General features: G+C 37.8%; 1 protein-coding gene across 1 annotated transcript in view; it reads right to left on the minus strand.

The window, feature by feature from the left end:
• Positions 1-4,715: 4,715 nt before the first annotated feature.
• SYNPR (synaptoporin) overlaps positions 4,716-26,237 on the minus strand; it is a 365,523-nt gene continuing 344,001 nt past the window's right edge. The window contains exons 5-6 of the mRNA XM_074196086.1: positions 13,962-14,153; positions 4,716-4,973 (exon numbers count right to left, since the gene is read on the minus strand). Of these exons, the coding sequence (XP_074052187.1) occupies positions 4,716-4,973; positions 13,962-14,153 (450 nt within the window). The remainder of the gene's footprint in view (positions 4,974-13,961; positions 14,154-26,237) is intronic.

Raw genomic sequence — 26,237 nt, forward strand, 5'->3', positions numbered from 1 at the left:
TAGAGAATTATTAATTGTCTGAGGCTGGATTTGAACTCAGGAACTCCTGACTCTAGGATCAGTGCTCTATCCACTGCCACCAAGCTGCCCTGACCCACTTTAATTCTTCTGGGCTAACAAAAGTTTAGCACTTTGTCTAATGAGGGCATCATAAGCTGGGTGGTCCTGAGTCAGAGTCTCTGTAACTTACAGTTCTCAAGTGAGACCTTCAGAGTCTCCCAATACTTAGAGATCTTTCAGATTCTTGCAGTTAATTAGGATCTGAATTCTGTTCTGGTTGGATCATAGCTAGAGTACTGCAATTAGTTCTGGGCACCTTTGTAAATGGGCAAATAAGAATGATGAAGGGACTCAAGTTCATGCCATATGAAATGGTTGAAAGACCTTGACCATGGGGCAGCTAGGTGGCACAGTGGGCCACCTAATGGATGACCATAGGCCAAGTCACTTAATCCCATTGCTTTGTAAAAACCAACAAAAAAAGACCTTGACCAGGCTAAACTCTGGAGACAACATAGGTATGCTAGAGGTATGATAACTGCCTTCCTTTATTGGAAGGCCTGGCATGTGGAGGTGGGAGCAGAATGGTTCAGTTTGACCTCAGTGGGTAGAACTAGAAGGAAGTTTCAAAGAAAGAAATTTCAGACTGATAAGTAAACAAACTTTCTAATGGTCTTGGGTGTCCTAGTAGAAAAGTTTGGTGTAGGAGGTGGTAGATAATCCCTAATGAAAAGTCTTCACTTGCTGACCGACTTGTTAACTATGTTGTAGAGAGAACTCTGATCTGAGTAAGGGTTGGATTCTATGACTCTGGAGGCTTTTTCCTATTTTGACATTCTATACTCTTGGTTCTATATATGATACCATAAAGGATCCGTAATGATTGTGCTTTCGGTTTTTGTTCCAAATAGTCAGGGTCATGCAGTTCGTATTTTGTCAAGTGACTGAGTGAACTTTACATGGTCAAAATATATTGAGTAGCCTGACTTAAAAAGTTTGGCAGTAACCATTGCCAATACAATTTGCTGTTTTACATGTGGAGACAATCTTAGTTTGCATATTGTGAGGACTGGAATAGTAGGTGGGTGAGTGAGGGGCCTAGACTCTAGATTTCATCAGTGGGAGGAATCAGGAATATTCAATATACCCTTCACCAAAGATATTGGCAATTCTATGAATGCGATAGTCTTAAAGAGTTGCTTGAGGATGCAAAGAACTTGATTGACTCCATATGTTTTGTGTGTGTGTGTGTGTGTGTGTGTGTGATTTGCATCAGCATGGTGATTGCATCAGCAAGAATAACTCTCTGTATAAAATATTCCATCCACCAATAAATATTGGCAGCTTTTTTGTAATTTATAGTATTAGAGATGTATGGAGTCACTGAGAGTTGATGTGCTCAGCTTGTGTGTGTGTGTGTGTGTGTGTGTGTGTGTGTGTGTGTGTGTGATTTGCATCAGCATGGTGATTGCATCAGCAAGAATAACTCTCTGTATAAAATATTCCATCCACCAATAAATATTGGCAGCTTTTTTTGTAATTTATAGTATTAGAGATGTATGGAGTCACTGAGAGTTGATGTGCTCAGCTTGTGTGTATGTGTGTGTGTGTGTGTGTGTGTGTGTGTGTGTGTGTGTGAGAGAGAGAGAGAGAGAGAGAGAGAGAGAGAGAGAGCTGTGATTTCATCAGCTTAAGGAAATTCCAGTGTTGAGACCCTCTACAAATACAGGTCAGAAATTTCTAATTTAAAGTCTTGGAGAGTTGCTCCAGACCTTGCAAGGTTGCAGCTAAGGTTAATGCACACCAAAAAGGCTAAGAATTACTGGGTAGATATCATAATCTGAAGCAGTGGACTAGTGCTCAGGATGCCTGGGTTCTTCTTTGACTTCTGCCATCAGACAGTATTTGTGGGATTCTGGGCAAGTGGCTTATTTCCTCCAAGACTTACTTTCTTCATCTCTACAAATCTGCACAAGCAACTTTGCCTCATGTACTTCCCAGGTCTGCTACACAGACCAAAGGAGACAATGCCAGGTAACCCTGAGATGTCTAAGGCATATGTGCATGAAAATAATTATACTGATGTCAGTGACTGAGTCCCTTCCCCTTCAGCCCCTCGACAGCTGAGGATTCCTTCATGTTGTTCTCTGAGGAGAATCAAGCTAGGGTGGATCCCTGTGGATTAGAATCTGCTCATGTGCCTGGCTGGGGGGAGCAGCTGCTGAGAGCAATGAGGATCAAGTGATCCTCCAAGGCCCTATGCCATCCCTCCCCTGATGGAGATGTAAGCCATTTAGAATTTCAGTGGTTAAGCTTTAGAGTATTGTCTGAGGTTCCCAGTGGTTAATTTATTGACTCGGTGACACAGGATAGTGGACCTACCACTTGATTTGTTGGCAGAGGATCTAGATTCAAATCCTGATGTTGGGTATGTCTTTTAACCTTTATGGAACTCAGTTTCATCTGCAAAATGAGACTTTTGGATGGATGATGTTTGAGGTCCATTTCAACTCTAGATTTGAGACCTCTGCTATCAGAGTTAGGATTTGAACTCATGTCTTCCTTGAACCCACTTCAGATCCAACAAATTAGCCATTCTACAACACAGAGTTATGATGTCAAGTTGAATTTTGATATGGACAAATTTAATCGGGTCTATATACTGAGTTGAGAGACACTGATTGACTATCTTTAGACAGGATTTGCTTTTTCCTCTTGAAATTAAAAGTATGATTTTAGAGGAGAGAAAAATCCCAGCAGGATTATAATTTCTTTTAGCATAAATTATAGAATTGTCATTTTCCCTTGACATAGCCAACCATGGCTTTTCAGTGGTCAAAATCCAAAATGTTCTTTTGTAAAAATAAGCCTGTTTAAAAAAAAATTACTTGAAATTATTGGACCTACTACCCTTGAGGGAGTGTAAAATAGCAGGCTAGTCTCCATTTGAAAAAGGCAAGTAAAAAGAAATTGAAATTAGCCCCTCCTGGTGGGAGCAAGGCACTGGAGGGAGGGAAGGGAAGCATCCCAGTACCAAGCAATAGCATGGCTGAGGTCATCAAAAGGGCTGTTAGCCCAGTGGACTCATTTTCTCACCAGTGTGTTACGGCATTTGTTTGGAACCCCATCATGTAGCAGAGTAACTGGCATAAAGTAAACACTGAAGCCGTGACCAACTGACTGATCAATGAGCCAAAACGATGCTAGGAGTCTGGGAATGCTGAATGTTTTGCCAAAAGGCGTTCATCGTAGAAGGGTGGAATAATTTGATTTCACCAGATTTGTATGCAATAACTTTATTAGAGTCAAATAGATATCACAATATAGATTTATCCACAGAGTAGCCAGAAATTGCTTACAATTATAGAAGATGCAACATGGTTAAAATGCTTCCAACATTACAGACCATACAACAATAATATATCTTGGTAATACTCTTATTTAAGAATGCGGATACTTGCTTTTTCTAATCTTGTTTTGTTCTAGGTTTCCAAATGATTTAGAACCCAGAGGTAAAGATTGCCATGTTATTTATTATGAATGGGGCAAAAGGAGATCTTATGAGTCTTTCATTTTTGCACTGGAGGCTGGTTAATTTGAAAAAAAAGTTGCTCCTATCATCTCTAATCCACTGATAATGTCCAAGCAAGAACTGCTCATTGGAGAACTATAGTGAAACTTGGGAATTTTTTAACAGTGAACTATGTAGAACCATCATATTAGTGTATAGCTAGTCCTGGGAGTCACTTTGTGACATCACATACTCCAGGGAGATTTATTCTTAACCAGGGTTACTGACAATCTTCACCTCTATCAACCTATTGAGAGAACTACTTCCTGAATTACTGCAATCACAGGCTACTTGGTCCTTATCATCCATGATGCACATGAAAAAATTCACAAAAAAGCCAGTGTACAATACAATGGGTAAAACTACTTGAGTTTACAGAGGTTATACATAATGGTCAGCTAAAGAACATACTCTCATATGCCTCTTAGTTGGGAACATACCTTTATTATCATACTTAAACAACACAGTTAGAACCAGAGAGCCAAATCCACAAAATATACACAACAGGCAGTCCATTTCCTTAAATCTACGATTAGTAGAGTCAGGGTACAATTGGGAAGTTTGCATAAACACAATTTAAACATTCAGTTTGGGAGGAAATGGCAATTCATGCACTAAATTTTATCATCAAAGAAAAAAAGTACAGTTATCTAAAATTAATACTTCCAAAGATTCACAGAACGGCAGTGTTGTAAACTTCATAGTAATATAGCATGCATTTTGAGGTCTACACCAAGTCATTGATTAGAAATCATATTAAAATTTTGTTTCCCCTTGAAGTGGATAAGAAAACAAACTACTATTTTAATTATGTTCCAAATATGACAGACTCAAGACTTTAGGCTACAAAATACTCCTACTACCTTGGTACACATACAAAACTACTGTAAAATTATCTGTACATGTAAGAAGAAACTGTCCAATTAGCCACCTAAACTAAATAATAGATCACTCAGCTAGTCTCAAAATACCATTTATGACAACCGAGGGCCTTTCTTCTTTAATGAATGAGAGCTATAGGACTCTGATTTGCCTTAAACACTTTCTATAGTACTATTTGATTCCAACTCTTAAAAAGAAAATCATTGTGCCATTGAATTGTATCATGGTGATCGGTCTCCGACAGAATTCAGACTCTGCCTTTTTAAATCTGATTAGCAAAGGAAGTAGGGCCACTAGGCTGCTGGCCAAATTCCTCAGCAGGTTGCCCCAGGTTTGCTGACTGGTTGTACCCACCACTTGGCCCATAGCTGTCTCGGTTGTATCCTCCATGGCCATAGCTGCTGGACTGCTTCTCCATTGGCTCTGAGAGATGCCTCTGACCTGAAGAATGCCATCCAGTCTCCTTGAAAACAAACCAAATGTTTCCTGCCCAGAGAACAAAATTCAAGAAGCCAAAGACCTGAAAGAGAAGAAGAATATCCAATTAGTGGCATGCCTTGGACAACTGAAAGCCTGAAGTTTCCACTTGGAGAGATAATTTAATACAATGGTGCATAACTTGAATCTAGGACCAGAAAACTTCATTTCAAACACTGGTTCTGTCTTTGGAACTCTGAGCAGCTCACTTTTATTCCTCTGGGCCTCAGTTTCCTCTTCTATAAAGATGAAATGTTTGGATTGGATTATTCTCTAAGGCCCCAGGTAAGGATGTGTGATACGACTTGGGACATTTACAAAGAAAAGCAAGGGAGAGAAAATATATAAAAATCAGTCTCTGGAAAAGGACCTATTAGAGAATCAAGCATACTCTCTCTTCTCAGACTCCAAACATTGCTAAAACTACTTCAAAAAGAACTCAGCTCCCAACAGTCTAGTGCTGAAAGGGACCCCAATGATCATTGGATCCAATTGGCTCCTGTTACAGATGAGGACAATGAGATCATTTGGCTCCTCCAGGATCACTTAGCTGGGATTAGAATGAAGGACTCTAACTCTTAGCTACATAACCTCTTCACACTTCCTTTTATTAATGGAATTTAATTTTGGCATCATTATTGTAATTTAAGATGATCCTCAATATTCTGGCTTCCTGTTCCCTGAATATGGGGAGTCTATCTCCCATCTGTCTTTGCACACAGACTCACCCTCCTGATTGAAATGCTTTCATCTTTCTTCGCCTTCCTCCTCCTGAGCTTCCATGCTGCCTCTTTTAGAAGTCTTATAGAACTTATATACACAGAACTTATAGAAGACTTGCAGAAGCCTTTCCCAACCCCTTCCCCCCACCCATCCCAATTATTATTATTATTAATCCTGCCCTTCCCTACTCATAATTGTAAATAGAGTTTGAAAGTATGTTTTCTTATCTGGGGATATTTTCTAATCTTCCCAGTAGAATGGAAGCTCCTTGAAGTCTGGGACTGTACCTCTCCTTTCTTTATGTCTTCAGAGTCTAGCTCTGGGCCAGGATCACGGTGGTTAATAATTTCTTACTGATTAAATGATTGATACTTTCTATTTTTTTCTGCCAGGGATATTATTATCATTATTGCTTTGGACTTTGATTTCATTAGTGTAAGGAACTCCTGATGAGGAAAGTTCCTCCATCAATGTAAGTAGATTGCTGTTCTGCAATCAGTAGGGAGAACATTGAGGGATAAAGGCTTGGACCAGGTCTTTGTGGCTCTTGATATATTGGGTCGGACTGCTGGTTATTCTAATAACACAAAAAATACCCCTCCCAACTCTGACACACTTCAACAATAATGTAGTGGTCATGACCCAATTTGTATTCAACTTAGAATCAAGGAGTTATTGGGCAGAGCCCTGGATCTCTTCCTTGGAGAGTAAGGTTCAGGTCTCTAAGGATGTAAAATGGTTCTCAAGAAAACTACTCTGGATATGTGAGATCTAGATAGAAACCTCTCTTCTTTCTAGGAGGGTGTTGGGGATTTAGAATGTGGGTATTATCTCTCTGCTTTAGCCCTAGTCATTCACTCAGTGTTCTGCTGGGAGCTAACTATTTCCAAAGTTAGGCCAAAAACTAACATCTCTATTTTCGATTCTTTTTTTCAAGATTTGAAGAGTTACTTCAAGAGTAAGACACAGGGGAAAATAGGAGACTATTTAGCATGAAAGTCTCCTTTTGAGGCTTAATGGATCCATCTATCATTTTTTATTCCCCTACCCAAACAGATGTCCAGGAGGAGATTTAAACGAAACAGAAAGTGATAGGAAGGGGCATTTGGCCATTAGAAAAAAACTCCTGTGGCCACCACCCTTGTCCAGATCTTATCAACTTTTGCCTGCAATAATAACCTGCTAATTAGCCACTTTATCCCTTGACTCTCTCTTCTCCAATACATCCATCACTCAACTGTCAAATTGATATTCTTAAAACTCAGAAGTAATCTTGTCATTCTCCCTGCTCAATTGTTTCAGTGGTAAGTTTCCCCCCCCCCCCCCCCCCCCCATAAAATATAAACTCCTCTGTTTGGTATTTAGAGCTATTCACAGTCTTCACTGAAACCTATACTCATAGCCTGTTTTCACTTGACCCCTCATCTTCTCCAGCCAAACTGGACCTATTTGTTGTATCCTCTTACATAATATTAATGCTGTCTCTGCCAAGGCTTACATATCTCCCCTTTGCCTAGAATGTTCTCCCTCTCGTCATTTTTTGGAATTCCCAATTTCCTTCCATGTTTCTTCTATAGGAAGCCTTTCCTGACCCGGTCCCAATATGATTTTCAGTCTTCTAAAGTCTGAAATAATTACTTTGCATTTGCTTTTTCATTTCCCTCTCATTTGAATGAAAACTCTTTGAGAAAAAGATTTCTTTTTCTTTCTTTCTTTTCCTCAGTCTCAGTGTCCCTGGTACCTAGCTTGTGCTTTACAGAAAATGATGATCTTTGTCCTTCATTCTTTTTTCTTTTGTTTTTTGCCAGGTAATGTGACTTGCCCAAGGTCACATAGCTAGGTAATTAAGTATCTGAGGCCACATTTGAACTCAGGTCCTCCTGACTTCAAAGCTAGTGGTCTATTTACTGGGCCACCTAGCTGCCCCTTGTCTTTCATTCTTGAAGAAAATCATGACATCAGGGATGTGATACCAAGGCAACCATGTGCCTTAGATTTGAATGAGGGGGGCATTGTGCGGAGTCAACAGCTTCACTTTCTCTTCTATCTAGGCCCAGTGGCCAGATCAAGATAATTGGAGAAGGCCTAGAAAGCCAGGCAATCAGGGCTAAATGACTTGGCCAAGGACACAGCTAATAAATGTCAAGTGTCTGAGATCAGATTTGAACTCAAGATCTCCTGATTCCAAGGCTGCTCTGTCTACTATACCACCTATAGCATTTAATAAATAGCTATTGAATTAAATCGACTATTCAGTATCACCTAGTAAAATGAAAAAAAGGAGATATTGGTCAGGTTATTCATGTCATTTGTAGCATCTAGCTAACCAATAAATATCTATTAAGAACTAATTTTGGGGGGTGGCTAGGTAGCGCAGTGGATAGAGCATGGGTCCTGGAGTCAGGAGTCCCTGAGTTTAAATCTGGCCTCAGACACTTAACAATTACTAGCCGTGTGGCCTTGGGCAAGTCACTTAACCCCATTGCCCTGCAAAAAAAGAAAAAGAACTAATTTTGGGCAAGGAGCTGTTCTAGGTGCTGTGAATGACTAAGTAGTTGGTTGACATTCTGAAGAATTCTGTAAATTAAAATCAAGGGACCTGAGTTTGAATCCAGGTTCTGTTACTTCTGCTAGCTACATCATGATCCCTGAGTCTCAGCCTCCACTGGTCCTTATATTCTCAAAGTTATTGTAGAGGAAAGAAGGACCTTTCAGTTGCCAATAATATTGTAGTTTCTTTGCCCTCCAGAGAACAATATAGTATGCCTTAAACAAAAAAATCAATAAACATTTATGAACTACCTATGGCATGTTCAACACTGTGCTAGATGTGGAAATACCAATACAAAGAAGGCAGAACAATTTCAAGTACAAAGGATTTTACATTCTAATGGTAAAGACAACAAATACAGTTCATTAATCAAATTAACTCTCAAGTGTTAACATTTTTCCATCAATAAAAGGTATATTATTTTAGGACGAATGGGGAAAAAATGACTCAAGGATTCTCATTTGTGCTTTGAAGGTAGAAAGTACTTGGCTGTATTTCTTTCCAGAAAGAGCCCTCTGGCTCCTATGTTTCCTACTCCCCCAAACAAGCACCTCAGTATAAAAGAACAGACTAACAAGGCTTATTGTGGATTATCCCAACTTTTATGTACCACCTATAAGATAGCTTTGCCATCCAGATGGTATATAGTCAGTAGAATACTGGGTCTAATCTGTGCTTGGAATCAGGAAGACATCTTTCTGAGTTCAAATCTGGCCTTGGACCCTAGCTGTAAGACCCCTGGGCAAATCACTTCATTACCATTTGCCTCAGTTTCCTCATCTTTAAAATGAACTGGAGAAGGAAACAGCAAACCACATCAGTATCTTTGCCAAGAAAACTCCAAGTGGGATCAGGAAATGAAGAGTCAAATACAATTAAAATGACAATAACAACAAAACCAATACATGCATACCCAAATATCCTACACTCTAAGTTTCCTCTATTCTATCTGGTGTGTGTGTGTGTGTGTGTGTATGGGTGTGTGCTCAAATTTTATACAAAATCTGGCCATTTAGGCTGAAATTTCTGATAGTTGTACCTTACAGTCCTGTAATTATTCTAACTAATTTCAGACTAGGGATTGTTTTGTTCTTTGGCCAGCAAATTGAGTAGCCCATAGTAGGAGCATAATAAATGCTTGTAACTGATACATCTTCATACTTTACAGAGTTTTACATACATTATTTCATATACTTGGAACACCCTGTAAGGTCGACTCTATTTTCACCCCCATTTTACAGAGGAAGAAATTGAAGTACAGAGAGATTAGCTGCCTTGATCAGTGTTACACTGATAAATACCAGAAGTAGAACTTAAAACCAAATCTTTCAGACTCTCAGTCCATTTCTGTATCCATGAAGCTATGCTGATTGCTAATTTATATATCTATATCTATTTTTTTGTTTGTTTTTTTAAGTTTTGCTAGGCAATACGGTTAAGTGGCTTGCCCAAGGCTTCACAGCTAGGTCATTATTAAGTGTCTGAGGCCAGATTTGAACTCAGGTCCTCCTGACTCCAGGGCCGGTGCCCTATCCACTACACCACCTAGCCACCCCAATCAAATAAACAAATAAAACAAAATAAATAAAAAAAAGAGAAACAAGTGGCTAATAAAGATTTATTGAGCATGTACCAGGCACTGATCTATGTGATAAGGATAGAAAGAAAGCAAAAAATAGGGTCTCTAACTTTCCAGGAGCTCACAATCTAATGGAGGAATTCATTGTCTTATTATATTACCTGAATAAACAAGGTGCCTAAGTAGTACATGTGCCTTTCTTTATGGGTCTCATGATTTGTCTACTGGCCATTTACTGCATGAGTTTGGGGAATGGATTTGCCTTTCTTCTCTTCATCTTTCCAGATCTCCCATTTGGAACTATATTTAAAAAATTTTGGCCTTTGCAGAAATTAGAAAGAATAATAATTAATGGCTTACATTTAAATAGAGTTTTAATGTTTGCAAAGCAAATATGCTATCTCATTTGATCCTTATAAAATTCTGGGAAATTTGGGTTATAACTTACAAATGAAGTAATCAAGGTGGAGAGAGTTTAAGTGATTTCATCAGGGTCATACATTTAACAAGTCTATTGTTAAATGAGATTTGAACTCAGATCTTCCTGATTTCAGGTTCAGCATTCTATTCACTGTACCCAGAAGCCTCTTAAAAATCCCACCCTGGACAAGCCTCACCAGCTCTTAATTTCATGTGCTCTCACATAAAATTAGAATAATTTCATAATATGAAAATAATACAGCCCTTTAGAACTCACAAAGGTCTTTTATACTATGTTATTTGAACCTCACAACAACTTTGGGTATAGGTGCTATTCTTATTCCCATTTTAGGTGAGAAAATTGAACCAGAGTGAGTTTGAGTGATTTGTCCAGGATCCCAAATCTGGCAAGTACTTGAAGCTACATTAATACCCAGGTCCTCTTGGCTCTATAATGTTAAAGGTGTGAATGTTTCAATTTTTCTACCCACTAAATTTTGATGCCCACTACTGGGTATGGGTCTCTGCCAATTCCCATGACATCCATTATGGAGTGATTACAGACTTTAGAAAAGGATTTTAAAAGAACTCTGTTGGAAGCCACAGTTTTTCTTGTTTATTGAAAGATACCTGTGTGTATATGTGTTTTTAAATAGTCAAATAAATCTTCAAATTCTTTGTGATGACAGAGAATTTTCTAAGAGAAAAAACAACTAATACTGTGTTTTACCTTTCATAGGTTTCAAGGTTGGGGCTTGGATGCCACAGGCATCTTTTACACACCATGAATTAGAGAAATCTGTAAGCAAGGCAATAGCATTTTAATGGCCCCCTTGAAGTTATTGTCCACAGGTATGGTCAGGGATAAATGAAAATGATTGTCAGCCCTAATACATAATTTATCTCCATAGTGACTATTCCCAGAGACAGCGTTTGCAGTCAAATCACTGGAAACTGTTTGGAACTTTTTTCCTTCTTCAATATATCCCCAGATTGAGTTCCAGAATACCGTAGGAACATAACCTTGAAGCAAGGATAATTATTTTTAGTGGCTGTTCAAGAAGGTTGTTCTTTCTACAAACCCTGCTGAACTTTCATTTTGTTAACCTGCGGAATGCATTTTGGACTCCATAACCAGGGAAGACCCAAGCGTAGATCTCTTTTCATCCCATTTCTGGTCCCTTCTGGCCCTGACTTTTGTGGCAAAGCTACCTGGTCACCAAGTTTGGACCAGCTTTAGGGACTAGGTACAGGCTTCTTGTTCTTCATTTCTTTGCCATCCCTGCTTGTCATCACCAGGAAACTTGACCTTTAGGCTAAGACAGGGGTCAAAAGGCATTACCTTCAGTCTCTACCCAGGATGAAAGAAAATCAAACAACCAAAGTTAATAGGTCTGATTACATCTCACTTTCCCCCTCACATACTCTTCTAGATAAAACTAGCTTAATATCTGTCTCCTGTTTATGACATTCAATCTCCCGTCTATCTTGGGCATAGACTTTTCCAAGCCTGAAATGCATCTTATTTCACACCTTCCTCCTATAATCTTCATTTTCTTTCAAATTTCTTTATAACCTTGACCTTTCTAGTCTTTTTACCCTTTCATCACCCCCTTAAGTCCCTCTTTGATCCAGGTCTTTGTTGGTTTTTTTTGTTTTTGTTTTTGTAAGGCAGTGGGGTGCCCAAGGTCACATGGGTAATTATTAAACGTCTGAGGTCAGATTTGAACTCAGGTACTCCTGACTCCAGGGCCGGTGATCTATGCACTGTGCTACCTAGGTAGCCCTGATCCAGGTCTTTGAATAAGAACTTTTGCCTTCCAACTGTGACCATTTTTATTGAGTACTCTCCCTATCCATCCTTGATTTTTAGTTTTTCTAGCTTCCTTGAAATCATACCTAAAATCTTGCACTCTATGGGAAGCCTTTTCCAATCTCTCTTATTTCTAGTTAGCTAGAGTAGGTGATACAATGGATAAAGTTTCAGACTTGAAGTCAGGAAGACCTGAATGCCAAACAAGCCTTAGGTACTAGCTGGGCACTAGCTGGGCAAGTCACTTAACCCTGTTTGTCTCAGTTTCCTCATCTGTAAAATGAGCTGGAAAAGAAAATAGCAAAGGACTCAGGTATCTTTGCCAAGAAAACACTAAATGGAGTCACAAAAAGTTGGACACTACTGAAACAATTGAACAATAGTTTAATTCTAATGCCTTCCCTCTGTTAATTATTTCCAATTCACTGCTTGCTTGTAGAGTCATTTGCACCTTGACTCCCCCATTAGACTGTGAGGTCCTTGAGAACAGGGACTATCTTTGACCCTTTTATTTTCCAGTGCTAGCATAGTGCCTGGGAAATAATAGGCACTTAATGTTTATTGACTAAGTGACTTAAATGCTGCCTCTGACAATAAACTCTTCTTTCCCTATCCTTCTTAGTTTTTTTTATCCTCTGAAATCACCTTGCATTTATCTTTTATATTTTATAATGGCATCTGTGAACATGTTGATTCCTCCCAATAGATTGATTGTAAGAACTTGAGGGAAGGATTTGTTTTGGTTTTTGCCTCTGGATTCTAATAAAGTAGCTACTAACTAAATCTTGAACTGAATCAGATTATTCTCATAGGTTGTCTTCTATGGTTGACATAGTCTTAGAACTAAGACAAAGTTAACTGGAAACTGAAACTTGGAAAGTGAAATGTTGACTTTGTGTTTCTGCCAAATTCATGATATACCCAGTCAGAAAGTGATTGTTTGGTGATTCTATTTGGCAATAGTGTCCTAAGTAGACTCATATCTTAACTCTTGTCTTCCTGAATTGTGTAGGACTGAGTAGAAAAAGAATTGCACTTGCAGTAGATAACCTTGGGCTTAAATACCAATTCTAAGAATTGTGCAAGTCACTTTGCCTCAGTTTCCTCATTTGTAAAACAAAGGAAGCCTTGTGTTTCCTTCTAGCTCTAAGGTCCTATAATTTTATCAATGACTTTTCCAATGACTTTTCCAAATAAATCTTATAATTATCATAAACAGGAAAAAATAAAATAAATAACTATGTATACATGTTTTTGAAGTTTTTTTAATCTTTACCCAATTACATGAAAAACACTTTTTTAAGCATTTGTTTTTAAAACCTTTAGTTCCAAATCCTGTCCTTTCCTCTTTCCTTATTCTTTTCACTGGCAATTTTAGTAATTTGATATAGGTTATACATGTATAGTTATGTTTTATTTTATATTTATTTATATTATTTCTTTTATATTTATATATATTTATATTATAGAAAATATAGTTATATTTTAAAATATTCTATGTATTCTTTTCAGCATCCCAGCAGATCTGAGAACTTTTCTCTTAGGCAATCAATTGGGAAGGTTCTAAATAAGTGTGGTTTGAACACTGTTTTGTTCACAGCCAATTTCTTTGCCTTCAAATATTTCTTTCAACTTTTGCCAGTCTTAGAGCTCAGCATTCACATTTTATATCCAGTTCTGGGTGAAAATTTAGGTTTGATTCTCATCCAAGGAGCTGCTAATACCTGCTGGGTTCTTATTAAGGAATCCATAATTAGATATATGAAAGTCTCCAGGTTCTGACAATATGAAACTGGAAAGTCCACAGATTAATCTTCTTCATGGAATGAAATGTCAGCTTTCTGATTGACCTAACTGTGGAAACAGAATTTCTACAACTTTCTGGAGATGGTGGCACTTGTTGACTGGATCACAATCAAAGACCCATACAACAAAACATACTTACCACAGAAGTATTTAAGCTCGACATAACAGGGCTGTGGACAGCCATGCATTTGTTGGACTGCTGTTTACAAGCTGACATCAGCAACAAAACTTCCTTTGGATCTGTTGCCACCTTGACGTCAGACAGTCCTTTTGCCCAAGCGGATGATCCAACCAGCCACAGGAAGGAGAAGACTACCGTGACGATGAAATCCTATAAAATCATAGAAGGAAAAAAAAATGATGTAAAAGTTAGAAGGAAAATCTATTTCAGCAAACACATCTCAGCACAGTGTTTGGCTGGTAGAATAAGCACTTAATAAATGGTTGTTGACTTACATGACAAATGTGCAAAGAGCACTGATACTTTCCTCAAAGAGAATGTAATTCTATCAGGTTTATGTTTTCTGCTTATGACGGTGGTTGCCAAACAGAAAGACAAAGTCTGGTAATTATGTGGGGGGGGAGCCTTAATTTTGGTAAGTCCTGTCAATTTTCATGAACTAGCTTTATTTCTGTCACATATCATAGTTTGGGAGATATGTTTAAGTATGGAAGAAATTTGGTACCCTTTCAAGTTTCAGAAAGAAATATTCAAAAGAGTTAAGTATTGTATTTAAAGAAGAAGGGAAATCAAACAATATGGGATGATGGGAATGTTTTGATTTTTTTTTTTCCATCCTACTGAACCAAATGAGACTTTGCTGCAACTAACTTTGCCAGGAGAAGGTTTCCATTTGTTCCAGGAGAGTCAGAGGAAATACTGACTTGTTTTTTTTTTTTAATTACCTGTGAGATTTTAGGGAATAGGAGGAAACCAAGCTAGGAAGAATCTCAGTGGTATAATCAAGATTTGAGTTTTGTTTTCATTGCTAAGTGGAACCATTGAAACAATGCTGTATTTAATGCTGCACCAGATTTACCAACCTCCTAAATTCATTTCAGATGGACTGCTCCTTCATCTGGCACAATTAAGGTCAGTTAAGGCAACAAGTATTTATTATGTGCTGACTATATACTAAGCACTAAAAATTCAAATTCAAAGAGAAAAAAGCAAACATAAAACATCTATTCAAGTGTAGACATTTCTTCATTTCCAATCAAAGCCAGAATTTTGAAGGTTCTAATATTCAGAAACCATCTGTGCTTGTGACAAAATTTTAAAGTAAACAAATACACATTTCCAAAGACTCCATGACCATAAAACATCGAGAGGAAACAATATTTCTAAGAGTCAACTGGTGTTTATGGTGAAATTACTATTTCCTTCTCAAATTCATTTTACAGATGAAGAAACTGAGGCAGACAGGGTTATGTGATTTGTCCAGGGTCACATATCTATCTGAAGTAAGACTTGAACTCAGGGTTCAAGTGAGGCTTCTTGATTCTAGGCCCCAACACTGTCCATTGTGCCATCTAACTGATCTGACACATGGTAATCATTTAATCATTGTCTTGTCCCTTCCTTCCTTCCTTCCTTCCTTCCTTCCTTCCTTCCTTCCTTCCTTCCTTCCTTCCTTCCTTCCTTCCTTCTTTCCTTTCTTCCTTCCTGATTTCAAAGGCAGCCTTCTATCCCTTATATTATATTTCCCATTTTTATGTAGGGAAAATTGAGAGCTGAATGCTTGAGCAATTGAAGTTAATTCACAACCACCCTAGAGCTTTGGATTTAGATACTTTCATTATAGTTTAGAAAAAAAAGTACTGTGTTTTTGGTTTTTTTTTTTTATGGGGGGTAGATTATACACTGACTAATAAGCCAAGGAACTATTGGCACCAGCTGCTCTCATTTACATATTGCTTTTTTGGAAAACCCCATGATGAAACTGTCCACACTTCTATAATCATCTCAACTCTTGAAATTCTTTCATCCAACCAAAAGATTGGGGACCTCCTACTTATACCCTTGTGGAAATCAACACATCTCCTTTGGAAGCCAAGTTCTCTTTGAACTCAGTTGGAGATATGAATAGGGGAAAAAACATGGATGTGGGAAGGGAGATGAAAATCACAATGAGTATTTTTTTCCCCAATATCATCTGTAACTGCGCTCAACTTTCCAATGCATTCATTATTTTCCTTTTGGAGGTAAGCAAGACTCAAATAGCCAGTTTTCTGATCCCTTCCAGATGCCAAGATTACATGTTTCTTAGTTTTATTTATTTGGGAACTAGTCTTAAATTTCTTTTACTTTATCATTGTTAAGAAATATTACTGCTTGCTTCATCAATTAATTTGGCTTTTGCCAGGGGGAAATATACAGATGACAACAAAATTCTTTTATTTATAAGGGAACTGGGTAATAATGCATCTTCTCTTTTCATGCTAGATGATTTCAGAACTGCTATAGGATTTTATTTCTTTTCTCCTCCAGTTAAATTTGATTGTGATTGACACACTGTACTTTTAATTTGCTGTTGTCTTTCTTGAACACTTTATCCATTGATTTGCGATCATGCAACTACAGTACTGAAGACTTATGCATTTTCTTCTTTTTTTCTTGCAAACAGCAAAGTATCCAAGACATTCTTATATAACTTTTATATTACTCAGTTATTGCTGAATGCAAGTGATTTTGTGATGGTTTTGCAAAATGTACACATTGGTGGCCATTTGACAATTCTACTTTGGATGTCCATTAGGACAGCTAATTATGTATTCAGCCAACACAAACCTCCTGCAAAAATTTTGAATCTCCTAATAATGACCTCCTTCTATCAAACCAGATCAGCTCTTGCTCTGTGGCTTATAGTCCAGATTCACCCCAAATGTTCACATGGCCTATTTGGGCCTGATCTGTTATAGAACCTCCTGAGCCTGCATTGGTCTGATTAGCCACAGTCAGACACACTGTAACTTGACTCTAAAATAGTTATGTGAATTTGATTTTCCTCGAGAACCAAAGACAGCAATCATAGCCTGGCAACAAGGATCCGTTCTGTTAGAATGGGTCATAGGCAAGTCATTGAGTCTACCTTTTCCTAAGTCCAAAGTCAACTTTTTCCATTATACATTTCTTCTTTCTAGATGTTATATAACTGCCACAAAAGCTGGTATTTATATAGAGCCATTAGGCTTGAAGTACCTGACATTTTTCAGCTCTCACAACAACAATGTGAAGTAGATTCTATAATTATCTACATTTTATAGATGAAGAAACAGATTAAACAACTTATCCAGGGTCACATAGGATCCAAATTCAGGTCTTCTTGATGCCATATCCAACCCTGTACCACCCAACTGTTAGGCATAGTATAGTAGGAAACTTACTAGATGGGAGATCACAACTGGATTCTATCTAGGTTGGCTTCTCCCATTTATTTGTGATCCTTTTCAAGAAACTTATCTTTTTGGAAGTCCAATATAAGTCATTGTTTAAGCCCCTAGAGCATACGAGGCATTGTGTCAGGCACTGTGAAAACCAGGACAGAACTGGCAAAGACTCCTCTCTCATGAAGCTTAAATGGGGTAGAGGTGGTGAGGAAAGGAGAGGTCCACTATGGCACTTAGAGAAGAAGAGTGGTTTTGGTAGTGAATTTGGAATCATTGGCTCTGAGTTCAAAGTCTATCTCTCTCTCTCTCTTACTTATTCACAGAGTGATTTGGGGCAAATTCCTTCATGTGTCTGGGTTTCATCTTCCTCATATGTAAAATGAATGTTATTGGACCAGATGATTTCTAAGGTTCCTTTTAGCTGGGTTCTTGATTGACAATATAAGCCCTAAGGCTACCAGGAAAAATTTTCTAAGAAGATACTATAGAATTCTGGATTTTGCATCTTTATTATGATATGATTGGAGTAGATTAGGAGCTTTTAGCTTTCTTCAGGTCATGGATCCCTTTGCCAGTTTGTACAGGTCGAGCCTTTACACCCATTTTCAGAGGGTGTATAAATAAAATCAAATCCATATGACTAGAGAGGGATTCAATTATTTTAATATAATTATCAAAATATTAAAAATAAACCAAGTTCATGCACCCAAGTTTAAGAACCCTGTGTCACCATAGGATATTTAAAGTCTCTTCTAGTTCTTCCATTTTATGATCCATCTTTTTATGAGCAATGAATTATAGGCCACCATGAACTTGGAAATATTAGAATGCTAAAGAACCCCATGGGACCATGGAAAGGTACATAGGAATGTAGGCAGGCTGTAGGAAGCATGTTGCCCAAGATGACTTGTGTATGAAAAACAACATGAAAGATTTCACTAAAGATCAAAGAAGGTTGTCTAGGGTGATTCATTGTCCATCTCCCCTCCAAGATACTAAAATAGACATAGGCTGGGTATTAGGTAGATAAGATATGGTGGACTTCTTTTTTTTCTCTTTTTCTTTTAATTTTCTTTTTTAAATCTACCCAGCTACATGCAAAACCAAACTTCAACATTTACTTCCAAAATTTTGAGTTCTAAATTCTCTCCCCTCCTCCCATCCCACTCGCCCCAATGAGAAAGCAAGTTACCTGGTAAAATGTGTAGCCTTGAAAAACATTACTACAATAGTCATCTTGTAAAAGTAAGCATAACCCTCCCTCCACAAAGAAAGAGAAACCTCAAGAAAAATAAAGTGAGAAAAAATATGCTTCGATCTGTATTCAGACACCATCAGCTCTGTCTTTGGGTCATAAGTCCATCAGAGAAATTGCTTCAGTATTTTTTGCCCTAGTGGCTATTGCTAGCTGTATTCCCTTCCATCCTATTCCCTATGATGCCCATTTATTCTATTCTCTCTCTCCTTTCACCCTATCCTTCTTCAAAAGTGTGTTGTATCTGACTGCCCTCTCCTACAATCGTCCCTCTTTTTTATCACTACCCTTCCTCCTGTCCCCTTTCTCCCATGCCTTTCTTCTCCTATTTTCCTCTAGGGTAAGATAGATTTCTCTACCCAGTTGAGTATGAATGTTATTCCCTCTCTGATGAGAGTAAGGCTCACTCACTCCCCCTCACTGACCCCAATTCCACTCCACTGCAAAAGCTTTTTCTTGCTTCTTTTATGTGAAGTAACTTACCCCATTCTACTCTCCTATTCTTTCTCCCACTACATTCCCACCCCCCTCATCCCTACCCCATCCCATTAACTGATATGGAGAACTTCTAAGAGAATAGGCATAAAAATGGCACAAGAGGAGATCAAAGGACTTACAACTTGTATCCTCAGAGGGAGAATCCACTCTAATAAAATTATTATTTCACCAATGCACTAAATTTAAACCCCACATTCAATCAGTTTAGTCTCCCTGTTCATCTTAATTATCTTTTCCAATATAAACAGCATTAGTATTCCAAACTGAAATGATCATTCATAGTCTGGACGGCATGCACAAAAATCCCACTGGGATTCAGGATCAGCAAAGTGGACACACCCCAAAGTGAATCAATGTGATTAAATGATTTCTTTTGGAAGTACACTGGTTGAGAATTGGGATGGTTGTATCTCTGCAAATATAAAAAGAGCAGAATCTTAGATTAATTTTCATGTTACTGCATAGTGTTCAGCCCTGATTCATACCAAGTTCTTATAAAAATTGTTGAAGAAAGAAAGAGTTCCAAACCTTTGTGGTGAAAGCTCAGATTCATTTCAATATAGGATTCTATCTTGGACATAATGAACATATTATGGAAGATTAGGTCTGTGCTTTACATCTTAGAAGAATCAAGAATAATTGAGAGACAGAGGACAACCAGATTTGAGAAGGGGTTGAATTCTTCCCATATGAGGATCGATTGAAAGAAATGAGGATATTTGGCTTTGAAAAGACAAGACTTAGGGAGGAGGTAATAGTTATGTTCAAGTATTTGAAAGGCAATCCTATGAAAGAAGGGTTGGACTTGTATTTCATGCCAGAAGGTGAAATTAGGGATGATGGATGGAGAGAAGCAAATTTAGGCTCCATAAAAATCAAAAAACTACTGAGAATGAGAGCTGTTCAAAGGTGAAATGGAATAGAGTCATTTCCTCCATATAAGAAGTTTACAGAAAAAGACCTAGATGGTTGTGGATATTTTCAGGTATGGATTGATCTTGATGACTACTTTGTACTTTCCAACGTTGAAACTGGGATTTTTTTCCTCAACAGTGTCAGTGATTAATGACAGGCTAAAAATAAACCTAGTTCTCTTTAATAATAATGAATTCATTCTCAATCACATTTATGAAAATCCTTGGGAAAAATATTTCTATTTCTATCCTCCACTTTATAACCATAGAATAACACAGCTGAAAATGACCTTTGAGATCATTTAATCTACTCTTCTAATTTTATAAAGAGGAAACTGAGCCCAGAGCAGTTCAATAATCTGCGTAAGGGTTTTTGTCCAAGTAGAAGAGCTGGGACTAGAGAGCTCCAGACCTTCTGATGACCTCCCACAGTTATAATTCAATTCAACATATTTTGATTCAACTCATTTAAATCCAAAACATTTTATTAGGTACTAACTATGGACAAAGCACTGTATTAAGAATACAACTGGGGCCAGCTAGGTGGCGCAGTGGAAAGAGCACTGGCCCTGGAGTCAGGGGACCTGAGTTCAAATGCGACCTCAAACACTTAATAATTACCTAGCTGTGTGGCTTGGGCAAGCAACTTCACTCCATTGCCTTGCAAAAAAAAAAAAAAAAAAAAAAAAAGAATAGAGCTGACCTTTTTTACTGTCCCCTTGCTATCTCCAAATAAAAAGTTTAAAGTTTTATGATTTTATTGGAATTTGCTTAAAAGGAAACTCAGTCATGCCAACAATTTTTTTTTACAGAGCAATTTCAGGATTAATTTCTTTCAAAGTTGATTGAATTTAAGAGATAAAAAAAGTAGATGTGGTTTTGGAGCTCACTGGCAAATCTGTAAACCACTTGATCCTTAACATTTATGTAAAACATTCTGTTTAGAGGAAGATAGTCTCCTGTGATGTTTTTCCCCCCATAAATGAGCAAACTGCATTAACATCAAGAAGGTCAAGAAAAGAACTGTTATTTTTCAAGCTTTTCTCATGCCTTATGAGAACTGAAGACTCATTACTGCCATATATCAACCCATCTGTCAGTCCCTGACAGATGGGTAAAGGGTAGCACTTGTGACCTGCTAGAGATTAAATCATTCTGTGCTGTGGTTGCCCAACTCCAACTGGGTTTGCCTTCCTAGAATCCTGCTGTCAGTAAGCAGTTAAAGGCTAAAAATACACCATTTTGACTTTCAAACTAGAAGCCAGGCTTTAGGACAGTAACAATTGGAAGCTGAATGTTGACGTCACATTTACTCGACTGCCTTTGCTCCTTCTTGTGTACCTGATTATAGGTTAGAGCAGGTGATGTCATTCCAGTGTACATGGGATGTGCACATCTAGAGTGAGGGAAAGTATCTTAGCAAAAGTTGTCTCTTTTATCTCCCTCAGCCATAGTGTTGTCATCTAGCAGACATCTGTGACAAGAAGGCATACCAAGTGTTTGTGTTTGTGTGTGTGTGTGTGTGTGTGTGTGTGTGTGTGTGTGTGTGTGAGAGAGAGAGAGAGAGAGAGAGAGAGACAGAGAGAGACAGAGAGAGAGACAGAGAGAGAGGGAGTCAGAGAGAGACAGAGAGACAGTTTGTGTGTTTGTGTGGCACTTTGAGAAGAAAAGATTTCACTTTTTAAAATCCTGAAGTATTAGGGAAGATAATCCCTGTAATTCAGATCTTTCTATTTGGCTTAGACTCTGGACTCTCTTTGGCCTCTTTCTTCTTTCACTTTCTGTTGCCCTTACATCATATACTGCAATTTAGGACTGAATTATCTTATATCTTATTTTATTTGTTCATTCTGTGATTAAGGTGGCCTTTATGAATATAACAGAATGATTACTCAAAGTGATGAGTGATGTCACATGCCTTGCAGATAAGGCCAGTCTGCCTTCTCAATGAGATGCTGCTGTTTAGGAATCTTTGTAAAAAAATTCACTTTTTAAAATTCATCATTTCATTAGCATCCAATAAGTTCTTAATAAATGCTAAGGTATGTGGAAATCATAGTGGATGTGCTTTGTATCCATCAACTCTACCAAAGCCAAATATAATTTAAAACACTAGAGATTAGGCAGAAGTCATGGAGAAGGGAGGTAACTTGCACTAGAACACAGCTGTCATACACCCTTACTTTGCCTGGTGAAGACTAAGGACCCCTTCTCACAGTGATGGTGCTAAATTCATAAAATAAAAGATAAAGGATTATAAAGGAAACTGATATTAATGAAACAGTTATCCAAAAATATGGACAATCTGGCATATATGCTATATATATCTATATATATCTATATATATATAAATGCACCATAGAGGTATATAGCTATAACACATTTACAGATACATATGTATATATATGTATGTACCCAGTGCTTATATTTGTTTGTGGGTATATGTATGCATATGAATATCTACATGTGTATATCTCTATCTATCTACCTATCTATCACCTGTCTATCTACCTATCTATCACCTATCTACCTATCTATCATCTATCTATCTACCTATCTATTATCTATCATCTATCTATCTTTCCATCTATTTATCTATCTACCATCTATCTACCTATCATCTATCTATCTATCTATGTATCTATCTACCTATCATCTATCTATGATCTATCTACCTATTATCTATCTATCTATCTATCATCTATCTATCTTTCTATTTATCTATGTATCTATTTATCTATCTACCTATCTACCATCTACTTATCTACCATCTATCTACCTATCATCTATCTATCTATCTATCTATCTATCCATCTATCATCTATCTATTTATCTGTCTATCCATCTGTGCATGTGACTTTCAGGAAGTCACTTTAACTCCAGGTTTTGGTTTCCTTATCTTTAAAATGTAACAACATACACCATAGACTTTACAGGGCTTTTAGGAGTATCAATTGTTACTTAAAATATAGGATGTCAAATGTTATATAGTAACTGCCATTTAGCTGTGTACCACTCTTTGTGATCCCATTTGATTTTTTTTTGGGATAAAGATACTAGAATGGTTTGCCAATTTCTTCTGCAGCTCATTTTAGAGATGAGGAAACTGAGGCAAACTGCATGAAATGACTTGATAATCACGGAGTTAGGATCACTCAGAAGCTCTGGCAGCAGTGAAAGCAGCATCCTTTGCCATAGCATTAATAATAATAAATGCCAATGGTGAATTAACTTTTGACTTCTATACCACAAAGGTATGTATATATATATATATATATATATATACATACATATCTATAGTACTTTTACATATGCAAATGTATAAATTTGTGTACACAGTGCCTATATGTATATTGCATGCATGTGTATATCTATACACATATAAATATACATACAAATTGTATTCAAGGACTCTGAATTAAAGGATCACAACCTCTAATGTGAGAAAAGCTGGCTTCCTGTTTCCCTTTTCAACTACTAGAATAACATAAGAGTTAGAGAAGTATAATCAAATCCCTGATTAACTAAAGAACTAAAGACGACTTTCCCCGTCTTTCAAAAATCATCCACATACCTAGGGTCATGCAACTAGTAAGTGACTGAGGTCAGATTTGAGCTCAGGAAGATGAATCTTCCTGACTCAAGGGCAGCACACTATCCACTGGCCATCTAGATGACTTATTATCTAATAGTTATTTTATGTTGAAGTTTCTAGAACTAAAGCTATGGGAAGTGGGAGCAACTTCATCTTAAGCATTGTAGGTCAGCTGGAATTATTTCTGGGGCAGGTAATTATGCTAGAAGGGCTTTGAGTTGACTCATGTGTGATCTGGGACCTGGAGAGCTGTCCTTGAAGACAGGAAAACCTGCCTAAGACACAGACTGGTTTGTGTTACTCTGCAGGTCTCAGTAGTCCATAATTCTCTAACACTGTGTTCATAATCAACCATTAACCAATACCTTCATTAAGGGTCTACTGCATCAAATACTAGCTGAGATCCGGGTGATACAACCACAAAGAAAACTGCTTCCCTAAACCAATGAAATCATCATCTGGTACAATAGACACAACACATTTTTATTTACTTGACTATTTAGGTTTGTCAATTGACACAGAACAATGAACACATTCAACAATAGGCAGACCCACAGGATCTAGGTAATTTGTTGATTTTGAAACATGGTAAAAGTCAACCTTATTCTTAGTTAAGCAAAGATTTGACCACAGTCTAGATAAGAAGTTAGCTCATCATCGGTATTTATTATTTCCTGTCTGTCAAGGTTGCTGCTTTCCTTGCTGCCATAGCTTTTGAGCAATCTAAACTGGTTCTCAGGAATTAGCCAGGACCCCTCTGGTAGTCTTCCCCAAACTCATCTCAATTTAACTACTCCCTTGAAGCATCTTCATGGATGGATAGCATCAGAGCATTCACAACTGATCCTTTGCTTTTTTGGCCTGAGGTTGAGATGTTCTGATGCCACAGTGAGAGATTCTGAAATAGAACACATTGTCTGGCATTCTCTTCTTCCACTTTCTTCATATTCCATGGTTGGTACTTTTCTTTCTTTTTTTTTTTTTTTTTTAGGTTTTTGCAAGGCAAATGGGGTTAAGTGGCTTGCCCAAGGCCACACAGCAAGGTAATTATTAAGTGTCTGAGACAGGATTTGAACCAAGGTACTCCTGACTCCAGGACTGGTGCTTTATTCACTGCGCCACCTAGCTGCCCCCGGTTCAATCATGTATAGACTTTATTGATGCCAAACATTTTTTACATCTCTAAGTAGAAAGAGATTTCTTTCAAATCTGTTATGTTTGCAGAGTAAGAGGGGAGTTAAAAAGACTTTCTTGATGTTTGGTCAGATTGTGAAGCATGAGATAAGATTTGTCTTCATTAATCTTGCTTCCCATTTGTTATTTCTCTATGTGGCACAGTGAATAGAGTGTTGAACTCAGAGGTAGCAAGACCTGCATTCCAATGCTGCCTCAGACATTTCCTAGCTGGGTGAGTTATGCAATGTGGCCAAGCCTCTGAATCTACCTCTGGAAAATGAGGGGTTGCATTTGATGATCTCCAAGGTCCCTTTCATTTCTAATATACAATCCAATAATCTTCTACCTTAGGGAAATAAAATTTGATTAATTAATTTGGGGCAGAAAACATATATTTCACTTAAGGGGAAAGAAGGATCTTGGTATCTAGCTAGAGAGCTCTCTGCATTTTTACCCTCCAGCTGCTTGGACAGAACTCAGAGATCTAGGCTGGTAATGCCTAGTGGCACTTGCTGATATGAATTAATGCAATCCCAAACCCCTCTATTTACTGATGGAAGGAGATCAGAGACATGAAAGCATGAAAAAGGAATCTGTATCTAATCCCAATTTCAGAGAGGGACTTTTCCAGAAGGTGATAGCCAAGTCAAGGGTGTATTTGAATAAATTTATAGATCCTAAATCCTTAGACCGATTATATGAATGATTTTACTCATAAAAAAGGCAGAACACAGGGAGAAAAGTAAACAGCTTTCTGAGAATCATGGAGAATCTGGTGTTATTCTGGTGCATCTTTGAATATTTATTTAAAAGGAGTATACAACTGCTCAGGTGAGCAAATGAATGATAATATTTGGCCTCATCACTGAATAATGTCCAAATACTGAATTAGCAACACCTCGAAGTATTTAAATATTTATTTATGTTAACTTTTGCTTGCATTTCACACCATAGACTATAAACTCCTGGAATACAGTGATTTTATTTTTGTTGGAGACAAGTCCCTGACCTAATGCCTGGAAGACAAGAGAAATTTTTTTTTTTTTAGCTTTTTGCAAGGCAATGGCGTTAAGTGGCTTGCCCAAGGCCACACAGCTAGGTAATTATTAAGTGTCTGAGGCTCGATTTGAACTCAAGTCCTCCTGACTTCAGGGCTGGTGCTCTATTCACTGTGCCACCTAGCCGCCCCAAGACAGGAGATATTTTAAAATGCTTATTGAATTGAATACAGAGGAAAAGAAAGAACTAATAATAGGGAAATGCACTTACCCAGACTCCAGCTCAATAGTCTTTGCTAATAGGCATGAGTTGGGAGCTGGGGTAAATTTCCTGGGCCTGCACTTGTCCAGGAATATACCAGTACTTGACTCCAGGTAGAGAATAAACTCTGAGTTATAAGAATCACCTGCACCAGACTGAGCCTTCCCATGAGACGGTTTGGCTGGAGACCCTATTTAAAAACTACAATCTTTAGACTCTCTCCTTCCCCTCAGAAACAATCCTGATACTAGCCACTGAGTTACATCTCAGGGGTTGGAACTGATGGGGTCAGGCAGCAGAGGATTAGAGATTCAGAACCTTAAAAGC

The sequence above is a fragment of the Macrotis lagotis genome, chromosome 8, assembly GCF_037893015.1.
Source record: "Macrotis lagotis isolate mMagLag1 chromosome 8, bilby.v1.9.chrom.fasta, whole genome shotgun sequence".
Taxonomy (NCBI): Eukaryota; Metazoa; Chordata; class Mammalia; order Peramelemorphia; family Peramelidae; genus Macrotis; species Macrotis lagotis.